Below are 17045 nucleotides of genomic sequence, written 5' to 3'. Positions count from 1 at the left end.
AATCCACATTTTTCCCCATCGTAAGTTACGTACAGGGTCCTGTGGGCCTCTCTGCACTTAGTGAATTCCATCATTCCAGAATAAATTACATTACTTTGAACCACAATTTCAGCATAAAAACAACTGCAACTTGCACCCCATGGTGCTTTTTCATAATAAAAAGTTTAATAAATATCTAGTAAACTGCAATTATTTTTGTTCTATCTTTTAAAATTGTCATTACATGACCTATAAGTCCGCATTTTGCAGAAATGTTCACCACTCTGAATAGTAGATTGGATCAGTAGATTAGCTTTCCCTTTTCTTACACACGTAGCCTAGATACCTTAACTTGCGCTAGCATTAGTGTTGCACTTGTGAAGCGTCAAGGAAAAAAAGTAATGTGCAACCCTTGTGGAATCTTCAGTTTCACAGGTATTGGTTCCTACAGGCCCAGCTCTGTTTCCTGTTCCTGCAACACGTAGTGTATAGGAGACTGATCCTGAGAGGAATGGTGCACCCTGTACACGCAGGAAGCACTCAGCACCTGGCAGGATCAGGCACTAGGTCTATTAGCAATGAGACGATTCAAGTGTTCTAAACTTTAGGCAAGAAATGATATTTGCAAATACGTTTGAGCAGCTTCCGCTTTAACTCCACACCATTTCATTATTTTAGAATGCATCCACCCTATGCTCACTGCTTCGTCTGCATTGGCTCCATCAGCAACTTGGTTCTATTGCACAAGGATCTAACAGTGGAGGCAGTACTGACCTCTGTAGCTCGCCCACTGTAGAATGCTGCAACATGCAGTACATTGGTGTGCTACAGTTCAATAGCACAAGATGGCTGCAAATAGTTTTGCCTTCTCGAGATTTTATTTTCTCGAGGAGGCAGTTGCTTCTGAGACAGACCTCTGCTCCCTCTTCCCTGTGTGAAAGGAAACTGGATCGTAGTTTTGAAGAGCTGCATTAGGCTCCGTTTGTGATAAGCTTTGGACTTGGCCATGAATTATGATTATTTTAAGAGACTTTATTTTAAAAAAATCACATTGCAATTCTTCTGTAATTCTTTAAAACGCCCTGGTAACTAACTCTTTTCCAGTTTCTCTGACACATTGTATACATTACAAAACTGCAGGGACGTGAGCTGCTTTCACTTTCTTGTGACATCGGGAACTTTAATGAAACAAACTCCGAATAGCTTTTAAAACAGCTATGAATGTACAATATCTTTAGGCCATTCCAGTATTCCAAGGTCTCCGTTTGCTACCCTAGCACATGTCCTGTTTTGAGAAGGATTTTAAATTGCTCCTTCTCTTTTTTGAAGGCTCTATTCTGTTTTGACACTTTGAAAAAAAAAGAGAGAGAAAGCAAACCCTTCAGACAGGTGTCGTTCTCCTGTTAACCATATTGATGTGGAGTCCTTCTTTAAATTCCTTCTGAAGAAAGTTGTGGACCTGCAGAAAGCTGGCTTCTTGGTCCGCATTGTAACTGGCTGCAGTTGTAACCTTCAAGGGCTCTCTGGACAGAGTGTACATGGAAATTTCATTCATAGGGATGGAACTGGCAATCTTCATGCCAACTGGAGAAACGTCCCTAGACGGAGAAGGCTCTGTAGATCGAGAGCTGGATCTGGATCTCCTCCTCCTGTACCTATAGCTTGGCATCCTGGCATAAGGGGAAGAGGAAGAAGTCTTAAGGAATTCCCTCTTGGTTTTAAATCTCAACTCTTTGTTTTTCTCAATGTAAATGTTCACTGCCAGTACTCCTATGGTTTCAGCCACAATAAAAGACAAAGCTCCAAAGTAAAAAGACCAGCCGTAGTTGTAATGGTTCTTTTTGTCCTCATCTCTCTTGTCACTTGGGTCACCTGCATTGCTGGATATATAGACAATGATCCCTATGATATTACTTAGTCCTGGAAAAAGAAACAAAAAATTAGTCTTTATGGGTGGGAAGGCAGAAACTCAAACAAAATTGCCCTCTAGATTAGAAAACTTAAAATTGCTACAAGGCAAGATTTCATTTATTTATAGTAAAACAATATATCAGCAGTCATAAACTTAAAAACAACCCCAAAAGTTTGTCTGTGGGTAGGCATAAAAATATCTACTAGAAATTAGAGACATGATCTCACTGAATAGTTTATAATAACTCTTAGAAAGCCTGAGCCAACCCTCATTGAAGTCAGTGCAAATATTTTGATTGACTTCAGTGAGATTTGGTTCAGGGATATGTAGGACTTTTCGTACATGGATCTCAAAGTGCTTCACAAAGGAAGAAAAGTATCATTTTGCAGATGGGGAAAATGAGACACTGAGATTTACCCAAAATAACATAGCAGGGCAGAATCAGGAACAGAACCCAGATCTCTAGACTCTCATGCCAATGGCCAATCCATTGGTTCATACAATCTCACAAGTTGCTTGCATAGTCCCACTAACTTGAATGGAGCAGGACTGGCCCATAGTTCTTTGTTAATGGTGACAGAGCAGTGACAAGTCAGAACTGGCTAATGTGGTTTAGTGGCCTTATAATATTCAGAAGTGGTAGTAAAGATACATTGTGAGCCAGGGCTATAGCTGTTCACCTTGATCAAAATAAATTATCCTCCATCTGGATGGATTTTTCATCTAAATGCTGCATACTTCATCTGAAGCTTTAAGGAAAGATATTAACAATGTGACTGACTCTATGATGTCTCTAGTGTGGAAAATGTGCTAGGATATCAAAGGCGATGTTTTCTGACACTATACTTGGGGCCAGGGGCGTCTCCAGGCACCAGCGCAGCAAGCGCGTGCCTGGGGCGGCAAGCCGGTCGCTGTGAGGGTGGCAGTCAGGCTGCCTTCAGCGGTGTGCCTGCGGTAGGTCCGTTGGTCCCACGGTTTTGGCGGCAATTCGGCGGCGGGGACGCCGAAGGCGCAGGACTGGCAGACCTCCTCTGGGCATGACGCCGCATCGGCGTGACCAGCGGACCTCCTGCAGGCGCGCCGCGGAAAGCCGCCTGACTGCCGTGCTTGGGGCGGCAAAATACATAGAGCCGCCCTTGCTTGGGGCAAAGAAAAACCTTGGCTGTGAGAGGTGCCTGATTCAGATTCCACATGGCCACCTAATGTCTTTAACAAAGTGTAAAACCCTTGTGTTACTGGCCTTAGTTGAAGGGCAGTGAAATGTCACTTTCAGGAAAAATTCATTAGGTTAAGTGCCTTGCCAGGATTTCCTTGTTAAAATGCTTCAAGAACTTAGTTTCTGTCATGAGATTTGCCTAAGATGAAGTTGTTGATGCCCTTGAACTCCTGGGAAAAAGAACAGAAAGGGATCCCCCCCCCACCTATTAGTCATCTGATGGGAAATGGCAAATCCCTGAAGCTCTGTGTATAGTCTGGGAGCTAACTCCTGCTTTCAGGAGAAGTTTGGCATGCATAAGGCAGGCAGGATTTGGCCCTGTGTGCTATAAAATGCTAGACACAATTACAGAAGAATCATACGATACCATTTCACATTTTAAAAGTGCAGAAGGAGCTTACAACGTGTGAAGGAAATCCATGAAACAGACCAAATGGGCTGATATGCAGCGTGCCATCTGCTCTGTTTGTACCAAATCACAGGGGCAATGGCAAACCAGAACACAGACACCTTGCTGGAAATGATGAGGTTCAATGTGCTCCTTTATGTGGCTCAGAAACTGCTGGGAGTTACGTAAGTATCCAGGGAGCTCTCGTAAGCCCCTGGCAGTCTGAGAGGAAGCTCATGCTGTGTTCATTCAGCCCCTGTGCTCTTAGAAATCCACTAGCATGTTCATAAAATGCATCACCGAGGTATTTATCCCTGCATGCTATTTCTGCAACTTGTGTGCTGCAAGGTATGTTTCACTTCTCAAATCTCTCCCACTGTCATTTGTTGAGATGGGCTGAGACCTCATAATTTGGGTCCCGCTGCAGATTTCAGGCAGCCTGACGTGGCTGCAGTTTTAGTTTGGCTCATTTGCCAAGCTGTGAGCTTAGCCCCTCCAACATATTAGTGTGGCCATAGTTTGGCCTCTAACATAGGGACCATTTGCAAAACTTAGTTTTGGATTTCAAACATGGCTCGCAGGGGATGGTTTCATTTGAACCTTCTGTGGTCATTTGGATTTAACTCTGATTTCTCCCATACACAGCAGCCCCATTTGTGGATCTGTTGCATGGCATGATACTAACCTATACATCTCATAGAGCTGGAAGGGACCCTGAAAGGTCATCAAGTTCAGCCCCCTGCCTTCACTAGCAGGACCAAGTACTGACTTTGCCCCAGATCCCTAAGTGGCCCCCTCAAGGATTGAACTCACAATCCTGGGTTTAGTAGGCCAGTGTTCAAACCACTGAGCTGTCCCTCCGCCTAACATTCTGATGTCATTTGATATGGCATCCCATGCAAAAAGATGGGTTAGCCAGCTTCCTGCTGAGACTGGATATGTGTTTTATCACTGATACATGTATTTAAAGTGCCCATTACTAGAGTAAGCTGCTATGCTCTTCTTTACGCTGCGGTGCACAAATGCTGAAAGAGGACATGTCATTTGGTAACAAGATAGAATGTGGAAAGCCCACCTGCTGAGCTGGAAACTCTCATTTTAAAAACCATTTCACATTCAAGAGCCAAAGAGAAGCGTCATTAAAATCCATGGACAAATCCTCATCAGGCCACAAACCATTGAGGCTCTCATGGGAGATATCTCAGTCCCTTGGCTGACCAAGTCTCCCTCCCCACTTTCCCGGCTTGGCCTCAATCTCTAAACACAACAAATTATAAATACTACTGGCTGGCTTTTAATTCTGACTTGTCATCCAGAATCCTTATGTGTGAAAAGCAATGAGCCTTGAGAAGCCAGTTCCAGTCTCTGATTATAGGCTTGGTGCAGTTTGAAGCGGTTTTAAGAAACAGGATTTGACCTCTTTCTGTCCTGCTGTGACCATCTCCTTCTGCAGCAAACTGCATTTATGTATCCTAAACACTGTAGGGCCATTTGTACAAATGTCCTTAAAATGAGCGATGTGGAGGGTTACACATCTGGCTGGGACTTCAAAAGAGCTCAAGGGAATTAGATGCTGTCTAGTTAAGGTACTTACATGGTCCCCTTTTGTGTTGTATTGGAGCACCTTCAATGTAATTAGCCTCACAACACCCCAATGAGATAGGGAAATAATATTATCTCAATTTTACAAATAGGAAACTGAGGCACAACTCTGATATTTAGGGTCCTAATTGAATCAATGGAAGTTAGGAGCCTACATACCTTTGTGGGTCTGGGCCAAAGTGACGTGCCCAAGGTTTTCATAGATTCCAAGGCCAGAAGGGACCACTGTGATTGTCTAGTCTGACCTTCTATATAACCCCAAAATAAAGAACTTCCCCAAAATAATTCCTCGAGCAGATCTTTTAAGAAAAAATCTAGTCTTGATTTACAGATTGTCAGTGATGGGAGAATCCACCACGACCCTTAGTAAATTGTTGCACTGGTCACACAGGAAGCCCGCAGTAAAGCAAGTATTTGAACTTCAAGTCTCCCAAGTCCCAGGCTAGCATCATGAACGCTGGGCCATCTTTCCTCCACTTTCCAATTCGATGGGTTTTGGGCACTTGGTGCCATTCTTTTAGAAATCCGAGCCTTTGCTTCTCAGCACTTCACAGCTCAGACCGCAGGCAGCCGTACAGCTGGCGTTGTTTATCTGCTGAGCCGCGGCTATGTGTTTGCATTTCCAATTTAGAAAGGAGACGCCACTAAATAAATAAATTTCAGGCAAGAACGTACCTGCTGCAACAAACAGAATCCCAGCACTGAGGATAATGTTGTTTTTGCTATTGTAAATCCTTCCTGCTCCGACACAGAGTCCTCCCAGTAATAGCAATATTGTGCTTAGGATGGGGAATACACTGGAGGCACGGACAATACCTGAGGGATATATAAGAGGAAAAACATGACAGTTAGTAATTCGCCCAGATCCCTTTTCAGGTGCTAGCATAGAGCTCACAAGGCACATTTCCTCAGGGTGACCCTCAGCCTCTGCTGGCCTGGCACCATCACAGCGTTTGCATGTGGCGGCCGGTTTTTAGACCCAAGGTCATGAGCCGATGGCTGATGTGATGGAGACAAAGTGATTGTGACGGCGTACACTTTTCATTGGCTGCTCCTAAATATTTTGAGCTTTCTGCTGGCAAGTTTGGAGCTATTACCATAATCTGCCTTTTGATGCTGCTGCATGTGGAACGTTTTTGACAACGCACCGGCCAACGAGGTTAGAGAGACGCACCCCCATCCTCGTGCAGGCAAAAGCACTGAAAAATGCCTGAGCTGACTATTAACTATATCATACCATGTGGGCAGCTTTATGAGATGTAGATGTGGTTTGGTACATGTGTGACATCCGCAAATTCAGGTAATTAAGCCCTTTGTCTTCATGTCACAGTCTTGCTAGCATCTCCCTCTGTCAGCTGTAGAGTATTAATGGACTCAAAGCTCCCTGACTTTTAGAAAGGAAGATATTGAGACTAGCGTATCATGAATATTTGCATTTAATTGGGATCATTTGTCACGCTTTTTATTTATTTATATGTTAGGCACTGTCAGGCCATCCACCAACAATGGTATCTAAGCCACCATGGGAGAATTTAAATACCGCCAGTGCAGGCCAGGCATCAAAACCAGGGCATCCCTAAGTTAGAGAGCAACAGAAGGGAATGAGGAGGGGGAAACAAATGCAGCAAATGAAATGAGCTTAAACCAAGAAACAGGAGGAAGAAGTGGGCTGAATACACAAATAAAAGAAGGAGGAGGAAGAAATATGGTCGAATGCGCTAGAAATAGTGATACAGGACAAAAAAGAAAAGAGGGGCTATGGGCGCAGGGGGTGGGGTGTGGGAATACACTGACTCAACTGTTCCAGAAAGCAAGAATTGTAACAAAAACATAGAGGGATAAAGGTGTGGGGGGGGAGGGGGAGGGGAGGTTTTGTAACAAGGGCCACGGAGAGGACAATGTGCTAAACGGAGAAGGAGAAATCATCACAGCGGAGGCACAAAGGCATAAGGACACTAAGGGGTGGGGTTGGTGGTGGCTAGTACAGAGTGGGGACCCAGACAATGCAAAAGGACTTGGTTAGTGGTGAGTAATGGAAATCTAGTACACTAACTGCAATGTGTCGCACTAAGGATGTGTTGTCTCTCGGGTGAAATTTCGAGGCCCATCTCCTCGTTTGGCAGGCATGAAGCCAGGCCCCCCATTTCCCGAGGAGAAATGGCCAGATGTCGTAGCTGAGGTTTCTCATTTTAGTTTCGGTGGCCGTGATTTGCCCACATTAGCCAAGTACCTGCTAACCTGGCTGTTTACCAGAGCTCTCCTAGGCTTCAACCCTGCTCCCATGGTAATGAATGACAAAAACTCTCATGCACCGCAACAGGAGCAGGCGTGGGCACCACCATCATGATGTATTATTTGCATTGCACGAGGCCTATTCGTGGACCAGGACCCTACCGTGCTAGGTACTGTACAAACATGGAACAAAAAGACCCTCCCTTCCCAAAGAACTTACAATTGTTGTGAACTGTAGTTGTGAGAAAAGTTTGCGTCCTGCCATACTTGGCATCTTTGCTACATAAGGCTGTTTATGCTGGAGATATTTTCTAAGCAGTTATAAAAGTGGTTCAGATAAAATAATGTAAAACTATCTGGAGTTGCTGTGTGGATCCAGTTTTAGGCAGCCTGAACTAGTTTTAGGATGAATATGCAAAGAAAATATATTTCCATTATTTGCTCATTTCTTGCTGGGATACATGATCTGCTACACCTGTTCCTGCTCCTGCCTTCTATTTTGCTTCTCACACAATCACTTCACTCGTTTTACCGTCAGCTTCTGAGTCTCAAAGCAGCACATGCAGCTCACACAAGCTCTGGTGCTAGAAATTGTGTGACTAACTGATTTTTTTTTTATTTGCCAGAAATTCCAAAACATGGAAGGTATTTGTTTCAGGTTGTTGGAAAAATTTTGTTTTGACGTGGAGCTTCTTTAAAAGGTTTTTAATTAATTAAAAATTAAAGTTAAAGCAAATTTTGAAATGAGAAGTTGTTTCAAATAAAAAAAATTGGAAGTTTCAATTGTTTCAGGGTTTTTTGGTTTTTTGGGGGGTATCAAAACAATTCAGTGAATTTGCAAAATGTTTCACTTGACCCGAATCTGCATTTTTCACCAAAAGTTTCACCTGAAAAATTTCACCCACCTCTCCTGGTGCTATCATAGATAGTGTCTCCTCCTGTCTCTTGGTGCCTCTCAAGTAACACAATGGATTCTACATCTTCCCTGACAGAGGCAGTGCTATTTAGGCCTCGTCTAAACGTAAAGTTTGTACTGACATATCTATATTGGTCAGGGATGTGAAGAAAACCTCATCCCCTGGTAACAAGTGTGCTAACAACCCCCCCCCCCCCCCACTGTAGCTGCAGCTGTACCACCACAAGAGTGCTATGCTGCCCCAAGCCAATGTCGTTCAGGGTGGTGGTGTTCCAATGTTGGCAGGACTCCTCTTTCTGTTGGCGCATGCTGTGTTTACACTGGGGGATAGGCCAGGATAGGCCGTGCAGCGTAGACGGTGCGTTCTGTAATCTGCATGTCCTGTTAATGGGGCCATTCCCCAGGGCATCCTGAACGTTGGGAATCCACTCTATTGTCCCCATTTATTTGTGGTGTATAACATAACATACAATATAAGGACCAATGGCCAAGATTTTCAAAAGCAAATAGTGATTTTTTTTATTTTTTTTTAGGTGCCTCAATTGTAGAGTGCCCATCCTGGGATGCCTTAAAGGGGGCTAATTTTTCAGAAAGTGTTGCGTGCCCACCCTTGGAATATCAGCACCCTTTAAGGTGCTTGGAGGTGGGCACCCAAACACTTAGTCATTCATGAATATCTTTGTCACAGGCAGAAAATTCATAGTAATAAAGAGTCACACTCATTCCCCTCCCCCATTCATGCTGTTCATTATGATTTCACTTAAACTAAAAGGACTTCCTTAAAATGTTCCACTATTACTAGAGAATACTTGCTACAGAAGCCAAATTCACAGCGTGCGCTAGTCTACTCCTAATAATTAGCACCACAGATAATATTTGCTTTGTTAGTTAATTAACACACAGAGAGTCAAAACATGGCATTTTCTTCCCACACAATAGTGCAGAGTTTTCCTTCTACAACATGTATTTTTGGTCCTGAAATTTAAAAGCAGCTCATGTGTACTGTGCAGAGTTTACGTATGTCTCCCCATACTGGTAATAAAAGAACAGCACATCAAAAAATATTAAGGGAATCCAGTTTTTGCTTTCTCCTCTATTTTTTTTTCTTGTTTACTGTCCTGTCTCTTTGCACCACTATCCATTATGACACCTCCGGTGGTAAAGAAACTGCAGCACAGTTCCGCGCTTCTTCACCCAGGGCTCAGAAAGCCCTACCTTTCTGTTCTGGCTTTTACTTTCCCCTGGAAGGGTGTAGCTACATGAACAGTGTGGGTGACATTTTCAAAAATGGAAGCTGCAGCCCACTGTGCAACAGCGCATCCCTGGCTGCACAGGCAATTCCCGACTGCTACGTGCCTGCATTGCAGAAATGCATGCAGTTACCCACAGGCCCCGATCCTGCAAGCTGCTCTGTGCCAATGCAGAGCCCCGTTGCATTCAGTGGGGCTCACTGGGGCCCCAACTTCACACAGCAATTAAGCAAATGCTTACATGCCACTGATGGGAATAGGAGTTAAGCCTATGCTTAAGTGCGGTGCTGAACAGGGATGGTTTGCTGAATCGGGGCCTTTGAGCAGAGGGGGTCTGCCTGTGGAGCAGTTTGCAGGTTCACAGTCTAAGAGCCGTATTTACAGAGGTATTTAAGTGCCTAAATAGGCAGCTAGCTGCCTATTGCGCGTTACAAAAGCACCTATGCAGGCTGGATGCCTAACTCATTTTTAGCTGTGTAGTCGCTGTGTTGGTCCCAGGAGATTAGAAAGATAAGGCGAGTGAGGTAATATCTTTTACTGGATCAGCTTCTGTTGGTGAGAGAGACGAGCGCCGTAGAGCTCTCCTTCCCATCTGGGAAATGTACTCCAAGCAGGGCCAGCTCCAGGGTTTTTGCTGCCCCAAGCAGCGGGGAACAAAAAAAAAAAAAAAGCTGCGATCGGTGGCAGCTCCACCGCGCCGCTTTCTTCTTCGGCGGCAGGTCCTTTCCTCCGAGAGGGACCGAGGGACCCGCCGCCGAAGAGCCCGACTGCCGCCCCTTCCCCTTGGCCGCCCCAAGCACCGGCTTGCTGGGCTGGTGCCTGGAGCCGGCCCTGACTCCAAGTGTCACAGCTAAATACAAGGTGGAACAGATTGTTTAGCATAACTAATTAACACATATTTCAAGGGACCATTCAGTGTCAAGTGGCCCCTTAACACCTTTCCAGTCATGGGGAGAAGCTGGCAGGGGTGTGTGATTTAAATGGGTTATAGATTGTTGTAATAAATCCAGTGTTTCTGTTAAGAGCTCTGTGTGACCTCGAAAGCGCGTCTCTCTCACCAACAGAAGTCGGTCCAATAAAAGATATTACCTCACCCACCTAGTCTCTCTAATATCCTGGGTCCAACAGGGCTACAGCAACATTGCATATAACTTGCCAGTCAGATGTATATTTTCCTGATTTCCACAAGCGCCTGCAGTAGCTGCAGGTGGAAGAGCAGATACACTTCTGCAGAACCCAGATCTTCTTTTTTGAAAATAATGCCCCTTTTCTTTCACCTACTTGACTTTTATTAGCTTAACACAGTTTGGCTGGGATAACTGATGAGTGGGAGAGTCACAAATCATATAAGAGGTTTCAGAGTAGCAGCCAGGTTAGTCTGTATCCGCAAAAAGAACAGGAGTACTTGTGGCACCTTAGAGACTAACAAATTTATTGAACAAATCATATGAATGAGTGATGCTGTCATTCCATGCAAGAGCCAACAAAAATCTCTCTACTCTGCTCTGCGAGTACATGCTTTGTTTATGGCACATGTTTTAAGGAAAAGCTCATTTTGATAGTGTTTAAAGTGTTACAGTTGATTTCATTCGTAGTATTGTCAATTCCTTTCACCTGTAAAGCCAGGTTGCCTTAGTTATCAGGAGACAAAGTAGCTACAGCAATCCAACGCAACAGGTACCAGTGTGTGACAGTAAAGTCAGTACTTAAAACACACTGAAAACTTCTTAAATTATTTTTTTACATTATTGTGATTTTTCAGGTCAGATACTTTACAGACTGCCATGGCTTGAAGGCTTTATATAATTGAAAAGCGAGGAATCCCTATTTTCCATTATTTCCAGTGGTATTTGGTATTTGTTTCTAGAACTGATGCTTTGCAAGATAGTGGACTCTAAAACCATCACTGATCCGTGACTGCATACATCGTAGCAAATCTCAGATCTCTCACTAGTATAATTCCTTTTCTCTACTTTTGCCTTATCCTAGCTATCACATGTGGGTGGAGGAATTAAAACATTTTTATAGCAGGGTTCTTTTTATTTAAAAAAAAACCACATGATGTCAATAGGAGAACTGCTTGTCAGGATTTAATCTTAGCAGTTACATTTACCAGTTAGATTAGTGGACAGAATGCAGGTGTGAAGATCAAAGGAGCAAAATAAATTCAGTTTATTCCATGTTTGGAATGTGTTTACTTAGGGTATGTCTTCACGAGGGGTGGCTCCAGGCACCAGCGCAGCAAGTGCGTGCCTGGGGCGGCAAGCCGAGGGGGGTGGCTGCCGGTCACCGTGAGGGCGGCAGTCAGGCTGCCTTCGGCGGCATGCCTGCGGGAGGTCTGACGGTCCCGCGGCTTCGGCGGCAATTCGGCGGTGGGTACGCCGAAGGCACAGGACCAGCGGACCTCCCGCAGGCATGCCGCCAAATCCGCACTAACAGCAGACCTCCCGCAGGCGATCCGCCGAAAGCCGCCTGACTGCCGTGCTTGGGGCGGCAAAATACATAGAGCTGCCCCTGGTCTTCACTGCCAATGTTCACTGCGGCAGCACTTTAACGTGGCTGTGTAGTCGCGCCATGAGGAGAGTAGCTAACAGCGTTGGGAGCATGGCTCCCAGCGCTGGTGCACTGGCTACACTGCCACTTTACAGAGCTGAAACTTGCATCGCTGGGGGGGGGGGGGTGTTATTTCACACTCCTGAGCGAGAAAGGTTCAGCACTGTAAAGTGGCAGTGTAGACAAGGCCTTTGTCATGCAGTCCATGGACAAAGTGCTACGAATACATTGGGGCAAATTCTCCTTTCAGTTACACAAATGCAACTCCATTGGATTGGTGTGTTCTCTATGGAATCAGCTGTTATATTGTGGTAGCTCCAGAAATTATACTCCTGTCAACTGAACACAGCACAACATAGTAAGAAGTTATCTGTTGTTTAAGTCTCTGTGCAGGGTTGTGGAGGAAATTTTTTAAAACCTTTACCTAGTGGGGTGACTTTTCCCATAAAAGGTTGAGTATAAGTCTTCTGTGCACATGTGAGCAGTGATGGCATCTATCATTTGTTTATTTAGTGGGACGTCTCAATGGTAAATAGGAAAATTGAAGTATATATAAGTCTCTTGATGTCACATGGGTTTTTAAACACACACACACACTCCCTTTCTCTCTCTCTCTCTCTCTCTCTGATCAATCAGTCAGTCTGTTGACTTCAGTGGGCTTTGGATTAATGTCCCATACTACTAACAATGTGAAACTTCTTCATTTGTCTTTTGCCTGTTTACAGTATGCTGGTATCAGTGAAGCAGGCTGTACATCGTTTAGCCACCAGCTGAATCCTGAAAAATCTTGTGAACCTTCTGAGCTTAATGTGATCATTCCGCTGTGGCTTTTTGATGCCCTTCATCTGAACAATTCAACATCGGCAAAACACATAAACGGGGCTTCCCTTCCTGCCGCCCTGTCTTAACTGCAAATTGATGAGGACTTAAAACATGAGCTCAACTTTTTTTTAATGCCAAAAAATTGAGAAAAATATGTGGTGAATTATATTGACATTCCAGATAAGGGTTGGGGATATGGCAAAGATGCCACAGATGGTCTGATCCTTATTCTAAATAATGGAAAAATATCCACTTCTGTTTGTCTACCTAGGCACCCATATGGCCCTTATTACTGTAATGTCTTTGCAAGTGCCAGATCTCACAACCAAATGGCTAAAACTTTCCAAAGGTCTGAGTTGCAAATAACTTTACACAAATATAAGACCGGGGTACATTTTTCAAAAGTGCATAAATGACTTAAGCCCCTAACTCCCATTTTCAAAAGGGACTTAGACCCAGAGCCTCAAAGGTATTGAAATATCAGTGGGAATTAGTTGTCTAAATACCTTTTAAAAGTCTGGGCTTTAGGCAGGGGAGTGGTTCCTACCAAGCAACTTCCCATGGATTACTGTGGGCTCAATGATGTCCAGATACTGAACTCCACGTGCTTTGAGATAACCGAGCAGGGAACTGCTCCCTTGGCACCCTGAGACCTATGATGAGCTGCAATGACTTTGCATCTGGCCAGACAACTGTACTCTCTCAAAAGTACCTTGGGGGCGAAGGGGAAAGGGAAGAGGAGGAGGAGTGAGAGAGCAGTGACCTGACCACAAAGTATACTTTTCAAATGAGAGTTTTTTCCATATGGGTTAGCAGGGCTGAACCTGGAACTATTTACCCACCTTTCTCTCCCTACACACATAAAAAGGCACATCCCCCCACCCCTCCGGAGTTTAAGAGATTTTGATGAAATGGGCCCCTGGTCCCAAATACCCCTGGTTTTGATATTGAAAAAACAGAGCTGGACTGATGTGACTTTAGAGAACTCACAATCATGCCCATTTTTGACTCATCTGTTATAGCGATTGGCCCAAGTTACACCACTGCAATTTGGGGTGTGTTGGAGCCAAAGTGCCTGGTCTCCCACTCCCGAATATAAGTCACGTTTATTGACATCACTGTGATGTGAGTATTGAGATTTTCCCAGGGTTATGCTTTGGGCCATTATATGGTCTGGGGCCACTTGCAGTATTTGGATTGGATCAAGGCTCAGATTTCAAACATCTCCAAAGTCTTGGGGTCTTTGGATACAGACTGCCAGTGTGGTGCAATCTCTAGGATGAAGGAACCTTGGGTTCTGAGTTAAAGAAGGTTTGTATCTAGCTATCCCAACAAGCTCACCTGTCCCTACTGCTTATCCTTGTTAAGGAGGCATGTTATTTTGACACTTACGGAGAAGATATTCTGAGCTGTCATGGTCATAGTCATTGTCCTCAGGGAAGTGGTTGATTCGGAAGCAATGTCCTTTGTAGATTCCTAAACAAGAACAAAACAAACAAGACATTAAAACACACACACAGAAAAAAGACCTTTATAAATGGTCATCTGCTTGTTCTGCTCCATTTCCCCCCCTCGTGAGCCAGTTATTCTCCTGTAGGGTTTGGTCTTCAATTTCCTCACATCAACAAGATAATCTAGACACCCGTCTCACAGTGAGCATCATGTCGACCCAGGGATCCAGCCACAACGTGCAGGAGCAGGGCCCAACGGTGCAGATCAGCCTCTGTGTTTCTATTATTCATTAACCAGTGCTCTCACACTCGGGAATAAAATTCATCCAGGGTGAGTTATCTACTGCACAGAAGGGTTTGGTGTTGACCGAACAAAGATTTGAAAATCATCAGTTAATACCATTTTAGCAGGAGCGCATCTGCACCTTCTCGGATATGGCTGTGGATTTACTTTACTCATAATAAGGATTTTCTAGAAAAGAATGACTGAGCTGGGGGATTTCTGCTGTGCTCTGTGGCTCTCAACTGCAGGTCTTGCTACTACCCAGTTCATTGAATTCATTCCCAGGATAAAGTGGCACGGCTACTTTATTTGTGATAACTGCTTGGGAATATTCTCTGTAATTCATTTCAATGGCCCTAAACAACAGGTAAGTAGCTCATCCTGTGTGCGTAAATGACCCGTCTGAATTGTCTGCAAGATGAGTCACAGCAGTTCAGTTGCGAATTAGTATCTGCTAAGCATATTTTGCGGTACCGCCCTTTGTTTGCTCTAGACTGGTTTGCTGCTCTTTTATGGCTCTTAAATGAGGCAATCTGTCCAAAATATAGTTTTTAACCACCTTAAAGCTTATTTTTATAGCAGTTCATGAAATGAAAGTGTCTCTCTCCCAACACAACATACTGTCTGAGCATCTGAAATTGGGGTGGTTATTTCTCTGAGATGCTTGGTTGTGTCCGGATGCCAATTTCCGTATTCAGACATAATTTTTCCTCCCATTCATTTTTTTAAAAGCTGTGTGTAGGAGAGGCATGTTTTGTTCTAAGTCAACATTTTCCAAAAGTTGTGACTCCCGACACAGTTAATGACGCATTGCCCCTTGTTGCAAACAGGAAAGAACTCTGGTATCACAGAGAGTATGATGTGGTAAGTATTCATAAATGCTGGCTTTTTAATGGCAACATCTGTATGGCAGACTATGTAATTCAGGCGATTCACAATAAGTTATGGAGCTGTTCACCGCTCAGTCAGGGATTCGAACGCAGCCCAAGTTGTTATAATCTGTCAGCTGTTTTTTAGCTTATGTGAAGCCACCCGGTGATCTCCGTTTTGTTCCTGGAAGACCAGTGTCTCCATAACAAATCCTGATTTTTCAGATGAGGCCATTTTTGAGCAGAGAAGCCAAGAACTGGATGGGTATCGAGACTTGGACTTCGATCTCATCCTTAGAGGGGCTCCCTTTCACGTAGGAGTTGAAACACATTGACAAGGCAATATGGGAAAATATTGCACTGCTGCTGCCCGTGCTGTTCCTGTACCATGGGTAGCTCCTTTCATTTTCCAGTGCCGTGCATCTGGAACATTTCAACACCAATAAATTCACATGAAAGAATACAAACATGTAGGGTACACATCATGAAGCTATGCATTGAAAATGGCCCCAAGCCAGACATTTCTAGAATACATCTAGATTTCAAATCCCCTTCCAACTTTCACGGGTGTTGGGATCTGGGGTTTCTGTTCGGTTAGTTATAGAAAGAATAGGAAGCTGTGACATTTGGATCTGAATCAAAATCTGGATTCCAAAACTTGTCTCCCAATAAGTTTGATGTGGTTCAGATCAAGGGTTTGGGTTCTGGCTCTTGTCTAACATCTGGTATTTGACGGCGAGTAACAGCAACAGGCTAGGTACATTTGTTACGTAAACAAGTGTAATGTAATGTAGCTCAGTGGGAGCTTATGAAAATCTCCATGTGGCTCAACCTCAGTGTCAAGAACTCCAGTGATATAATGGTTATCACCCAAATTGTTGTTTTTTGGCCACATAAACCGCAATAGCCTGCAATAACAAAGGTCGTGTCAGAACTGACCCAAAAAACGCAGCCAATATTTTTTCATAGGACTAAACTTCGAAATCAGACTGGTGCAAAATTCAGAGCCACTTACGTGGAGACTGTAGAAAAATGGTCAGCCAGGAAATTGTGGTGAGCATAAGAGCATCTCTTTGCTTATTAGCACAGCTGCAGAGTCTTCCCTTTGCTTGAACTAATTAAAATAAAAATAACGTAACGAAGGACTGTACCAAAACTGAGTTTGAACAAAATATGCAGCACTTCCCCCAGCAAGTGGTAATGGCCTACAGAAAGGTCAAAAGCTGTGAAATGTAAAAGAAGACAGAGGATTCCAGTACAATGTCTAATATTATAATTCAATGGCCCATTGTCTCAAGTATCTACATAAAATACCAATATATTTTTTAAAGTTTCCCACAGTACTTGACAAGGAATGATACAGTGGCAGTTAGATACTGATCAGTGTGTAAGCAAATGTGGCCACATTATATCAGTAATCGCCATGGAGATGGTCTTCTACTTTAGAACCTTATTTTATTCTGAGATGCTGTGTCTGCCAGAACACCAGGGCTGTCTCTTACCCCCTTTAGAAAGGGATATGGACTATTTCACTTCTACTCTGGCTTCCACCAGAGATGAGTCTAAACCAAT

The 17045-nt window shown here is 44.0% G+C and overlaps 1 protein-coding gene across 1 annotated transcript in view; it reads right to left on the bottom strand.

Moving 5' to 3' along the window:
• Positions 1-1360: 1360 nt before the first annotated feature.
• CACNG4 (calcium voltage-gated channel auxiliary subunit gamma 4) overlaps positions 1361-17045 on the bottom strand; it is a 57226-nt gene continuing 41541 nt past the window's right edge. The window contains exons 2-4 of the mRNA XM_024198348.1: positions 14263-14346; positions 5773-5913; positions 1361-1899 (exon numbers count right to left, since the gene is read on the bottom strand). Coding sequence (XP_024054116.1) covers positions 1361-1899; positions 5773-5913; positions 14263-14346 — 764 coding nt within the window. The remainder of the gene's footprint in view (positions 1900-5772; positions 5914-14262; positions 14347-17045) is intronic.

This window comes from Terrapene carolina, unplaced genomic scaffold (assembly GCF_002925995.2).
Source record: "Terrapene carolina triunguis isolate 2854851 unplaced genomic scaffold, T_m_triunguis-2.0 Scaffold192, whole genome shotgun sequence".
Classification (NCBI taxonomy): domain Eukaryota; kingdom Metazoa; phylum Chordata; order Testudines; family Emydidae; genus Terrapene; species Terrapene triunguis.
The sequence above is the reverse complement of the archived record's forward strand: the minus strand, read 5'-3'. Positions and strand labels throughout refer to the sequence as shown.